The 6016-nt window shown below is 34.2% G+C and overlaps 1 protein-coding gene across 1 annotated transcript; it reads right to left on the bottom strand.

Moving 5' to 3' along the window:
• Positions 1–786: 786 nt before the first annotated feature.
• LOC138868137 (DUF21 domain-containing protein At4g14240-like) lies at positions 787–6016 on the bottom strand. The gene is made up of 5 exons (XM_070147586.1): positions 5711–6016; positions 4884–4960; positions 3918–4001; positions 3805–3830; positions 787–835 (listed from the first exon to the last, which is right to left on the bottom strand). Exons 1-5 carry the CDS (start codon positions 5829–5831, stop codon positions 796–798), a joined length of 348 nt encoding a protein of 115 aa, XP_070003687.1. The 5' UTR covers positions 5832–6016; the 3' UTR covers positions 787–795.

Here is a 6016-nt window from a genome sequence, read left to right as displayed (position 1 = left end):
TAAATAAATGAGATTGGAGAATCCTATACATTCGTATTATTTACATCTATTTATTTTTAGCGAAATCCTTTAATAATATCCTTTAATGACTACCTTTTTATTATTACTAAGTTTTTTATAAATATAAAATCAATATCTACATTCTTGAAAATGACATATTAAATAGAAGAGAAAAACAAATATTAGCAGAAAGTAATAAAATTATAATCATAGATACAACATGGAATTATCGAAAAGTAAAAAATAAAAATAAAAAAAAACTAATTATCCCATAGTTGGATTAAAATTCAAATTATTAGTAAGACTTAAGCTTATTGAAACTAATTATTTACAAATACTGAAAATTGAAAGAAATAAAAATAAAAACTTGAGTACTAAATCATATTTCTAAAAATTTAAACAATTTAACATTAACTAACTTTGTTTTAATTCATCATGTCCTAATACTTGTTTGCAAACTAATTCATGTTATAACTGAAATTGACTACATGATTCGGATTAACTTATCGTTGACGAAAAACCTTATGAATAAGGAACTTAGTTAATTTTTGCCAAACTGATTCAATAACGCCATTTTTACGTTATTTCTTCTATTTTTTTTATTTAAACAATTTTAATTAATAATCAGGTTTAAATATATTTCCTAATAATCTGGTAAAGACGTTATTTAATATGTCGCTATAATATGCCTAGTTATGCCGATGACAGTGATTTACGGAATAATAATACATGAATAACCTAAATACAATACAAAAAATTAAATTAAACTAAATTAAAAATTTAACACTCCATTCTTCATTTCAGCTTACAAAATGCCAAAATTACAGTTGTGTACCTGATATTGTCAATATAAGAAGAAGAAAGTCAGCAACGTAATACGTAACACAGCAACAGCAACAATAACCAGCAATAACCAGTCAACGAAAATCCCAGTGACAGCTTTGAAAAATTCAAAATAAAATCCAGGAATGCCGAAAATAACGGACAGAAACCAAGGAAAATTTTCAGATTTTTGACAGGCTAGTTAATCTTCAACCCTTAATTTCTACACCTGTATACCAGAATATTTATCAGGTGTGTACTACTTTCTCTTCTAATTTTCAATTTTTTTTTTTTGTATGTTTTTCTTTTCTTGAGAGTTTCAATTTTTTTTTTTCGAAATAAATGTTCAGCTCTTTTTTTTTCAATCTCTTTTTTTCTGTCTGTATTTCTTCTCCCTCTTGTGTCCAGACTTCACATATATATATATATCCCATCCCTTTAATCAATTAAAATCAATCCCTTTCCCTACCAAACTCATTATCTTCCCACTCATCCCCATTACATTAAATAAATATATCACACCACCCCATTATATTTTGTCCCCCATGCCATATTTAAAATAATGCAAGATTCCCTTTAATTTAAATCTTGTCCCCCCTTTATATTAAATAATCATATCACAACCCACCCCATTTCATTTTGTCCCCCATGCTTCAAATAAACAATTTCAAAATGTACAATTCCTAAACTACCCCTTCCGACCTTACTGAAATTACCAAACTACCCCTGAACGTATTACAAATTTACCAAACTACCCATCAGCTATAACACATCAATTAATCAAACTTAACCAAAATATAGACAATATGATCAATTTCTAACAATGTTCAAACAACAATATGAACATGGATGAACATCATAACAACAATATCACATGAACATGATTTTAACAACATTTCAACAACAAATCACATGAACACAAATTGAACAACCAAGAACAACTAAAATTTGATTGAACAATATTTTAGCAACAAACAATCCTATTTTCGGATTCAACAACAACAAACAAAGTATGAAGATTTCTAAATTCAATCATATTGAACTTAAAATCAACTCTAACAACATTACAACAAACAATTCTTATATTAAACTTTAAACAAGATTATGAGAACAATTCAAGCAATAATCATAAATGGTAAACAAGAAATCAAACTATACAAAATTCGGATTCAAGATCATCCAAACAAAGTATGAACATGAATGAATCTATTTTAAGACAACAAACATGACGGATTAAATGATTAAAACAATATATTCCTTTAATACAACTAAATTCTTTAAACAAATAACAAGATCGACGAAGAAACAATTATGAACTTAAACTTGAACTTAACAATATTAACAATTTCTAACAATACATAAACACATGAAACAAATTGAAGAAATAGTTGATTAAATTTCAATTTGAATCTAACAAACATCAAACTAACAAATACTTACTTAAACAATAATACAAACATGAAATAAACATGAAAACAACTAATTAAACTTCTATTTTGAAATCTGAAAATTAATTTTAACAAAGCACATGAACATGAACAAACTAGAAAAAATGATTTCAACGATCAACAACGAACAAAACAAGAATCAAATATTTAACGATTTTAACTTTTAGAAATATAAAAACGAAATATTGGACAAAATAAAACTCAAAACAACTAACCGGAGATGAATCAACGAAGAACTTTGATTGTAAACAAATCTGTCCGAGCCTCAACCAAAGCTCGAACAAATGACGATGAAGACGAAGAGAAGATGAAGCAGCCCGTAGCTACTGCCGCGACGAGCAGCAGCAGCAGTCCGTCCAACACCTGCTGCGACGAGCAGCAGCAGCACGACGTCAAGACAGCGGTCCCGGCGATAGGCAGCAGCGGTCCGGCAGCGACAGGCAGCAACACATCGCGGACAGCCATGGACGACGACATGGTCGACGTCGAAGCTCGTCCATGGCTGTGTTCGTTTGGTCATTTGATTGAAACAGAAGCAGCAGCAGCTAGTCGATCTTGGCAGCGGCAGTCCATCGAGGAGGATGACGGGAAGACGACGCACCGGCAGAAGCAACGGTGAGCAGAAACGGGCAGCAGTGCGCACAACGGAGGTTTGACGAAGAAGATGAAGCAACGGAGAAACCATGGACGACGTCGACGGAAAAAATAAAAACGTGAAGATGGAGGGGAAGCCATGGTTGGGGTGTGGTCGATGTTGGTGAAGGCAGCCATGGTTGTGCTATGGAGTTTTGAGGAAGAAGAAGGAGAAATGGGGGGGGGGGGGGCGGATGCTTAGCTCTTTTTTTTAGGGTTTTCCTTTTATTTTTTTGTTTTGTTTTGTGTCTTTGAAATGCAAGATAGGGGTATTGGGTCTTTTGGGTTATGGACTGGGTCGACCCAGTTCGAAATGGACTGGGTCGTAGGGAAGATTGGGCCATTTTTTGGGCCTATGGCTTGAAATCGAAGAAGAGGCCCAATTCCGACTTTCTTTATATTTTCGCTCTCTTTTCTTCTTTTATTTCTCTAAAACTAAATTATAAAAATACTTAAACTATTATTAAGAACTAAATTAAGTTATAAAAGCGTAAATTAACTCTCAATAACAATTAACGCACAATTAAGTATTAAATAAGCATAAAATTGTATATTTGGACATTAAATGCTAAAAATGCAAATGATGCCTATTTTTGTAATTTTAATTTTTGTAAAACAAATTTAATCACTTACAATTGTAGAATTAAATCCTATATGCAAAATGCGACATATTTTTGTATTATTTATTAATTTAGCAAATAAACATGCACAGACAAATACAAATAATTATTCAAAATGTCACAAAATATCACAAAATGGCACACCAAGAAAAATCATTTTATTTTTTGAATTTTTTGGGAGTAATTCTCATATAGGGCAAAAATCACGTGCTTACAGGTAGCATATAACCATCAGAACGCAGACAAGCCAAACAAAGTTTGCACCCACCGCAAGTCCATACCTGGTACATATTGCTTGAGGAATAACCTGCAAAACAAAAATAGGAGGAAATAGGATCAGCATGCAAGGTCTTAAATGTTGAGATCTTAATTGAAGTCAAGTGGTTCAATTTACCTCTCCAAATGCCAAGACAAAAGTTACTGACAGTATAATGGCCAAATATTGGTTGAACATTTTGTCCAGGTATATGGGTAGGGCCTAGAAATTGCATGATTGGAAAAGAAGCAAAGATCACCAACCTCCTCAACCACGAAATATGAAATTGCAAGTGTGATTCAGAAAGATACAAAATTACCATCCCTGATTCTCCCAACCACAATATGCAATTGCATGTACTAGAACTAAGTAAATTACAAAAATCATAATAATTTCTTCATATTTAATCTAGACAAGCAGCAGCCTAATTTTTGCCTTCAGTTTTCTTTTGGATTCATTAGTTCAATTTATGCATGACACCAAATGGAATGTGTCTCTCTCTCCCAACACCCCACCCCTTTCTCAATGGTGTTATGCCTCAATTCGTCTCTGATAAGTGATCTCATCTCTAAACAGTACTTGCAACACTCTGTGGTAGGAAAGCTACATAAGTTCCAAAAATGAGTTCAAATCTAAACAAGTCTAGTGGACATTCATTATACCAACTATGCAAGCAAAGCTTCTCTTTGGTGTTTCCTTGTCGCTCTCTCCCACTCTCATCTATCGTGTGCGCATTGGCTGAACTGTCCCATTTACTCCTGCTAACCCCCCCCCCCCCCCCAAAAAAAAAAAAAACACACACACACACACACTCTTTATGATTTTGCATCATATTATTATAGAGCTTTTTTTTAAGGGGAACCTTGGAGCAACGGTAAAGTTGTCTCTGTGTGACCTATAGGTCATAGGTTTGAGCCGTGGAAGCAACCATTAATGGTTGCATTAGGGTAGGCTATCTACATCACACACCTTTGGGTGCGGCCCTTCCTATGACCCTACGTGAATGTAGGATGCTTTGTGCACCGGGCAACCCTTTTTTCTTATTATAGAGTATTACTGAAGATATCCTAAAGTAAATCAAGAAGCCAGATGTTCAGTTTTTACCTCCATTGCAGCGGCATTACATAGAAGTATGGTCACAAGAAGCTGGTGTTGCTTCTGAGCAACAGGAAGTATTGTAGCTGAAAAGGCGAAAATTCCATTAAAAGTAGAAGTTATGTGATGATAAAGATTCTCCCCAAGAATGAGACAATATTCAGAACTGATAAACTCAAAGCTATCTGCATTTGTATTTAATCACAATGATACCTTATATTAGAATATATACTTCTGCTTATATCTCATCCATTCATCCTGTTTTAATGGAGAGACAAAGCTGATACTGTATATCAGGAAATTATCACCTTACTCGACTTGTTTTACCAGTAGATGAGCAAATTGCAATGCGCAGAGTAGTTCTCAATAATAAGTCCAAACCACTTTATTATGAGTAAGAGGACTCAAGTACAAAATTCTCATTTCATAGTTAATCTGGACTAATTTTAACAGGTAATCCACACAATATACTGAATCCAACTGATAATATTGTGAAACAAAATCAGAATCAGTTAGCAACACAAATACTCCTGGCAAGTAGATGTCCTCTGATAATGCAGAAAAATTAGGTACACTTAGTGGCAGAGCGGAGCCACCTTATCTCAAAGGGGGTCAACTGACACTTCGTCCAGAAAATTACACACTACACCGTGTAGCTAGGTAAATTTTTTTAAAATGTATATATTACTATATGTCTCTTGATTTTTTCCTGTATTTCCTCCTTTATATTTTGACACACTTAGCGAAAATTCTAGCTCCGCCGCTAGGTACACTGATCAAAAGGTGACATATTCATCAAAAAGTGAAGAGTGAACAAAATTAGTGAAAGAAAAAACCTGCTTGCTTTTTCTCAGCGGGGGTGCCACTTCGCTGAACTATCTCGAGATCAACGAGGCCCAAAGACATGAGGCCTAATGTCAATCCGGACATAATTCCGGCGAACAGAACTAAAAACATGAGATCCCGGTATAGACGAACCAAGTGACAGTACCAAATGCTATTTCTGCCCCTAGCGAATTGGAGGCTCTCGTTGCCATTCGAACCAGTGACGCTGCATTGATCACCTGCATAATTTTGTTCTTTTTAACTTCCCCTCCTTCGACTATGCTTCTTCTTGTTCAAACTTGGACCTTCCCTTTTTT

The sequence above is a fragment of the Nicotiana sylvestris genome, chromosome 6 (genome assembly GCF_000393655.2).
Source record: "Nicotiana sylvestris chromosome 6, ASM39365v2, whole genome shotgun sequence".
NCBI lineage: Eukaryota > Viridiplantae > Streptophyta > Magnoliopsida > Solanales > Solanaceae > Nicotiana > Nicotiana sylvestris.
This window is presented reverse-complemented; position numbering and strand designations above follow the sequence as displayed.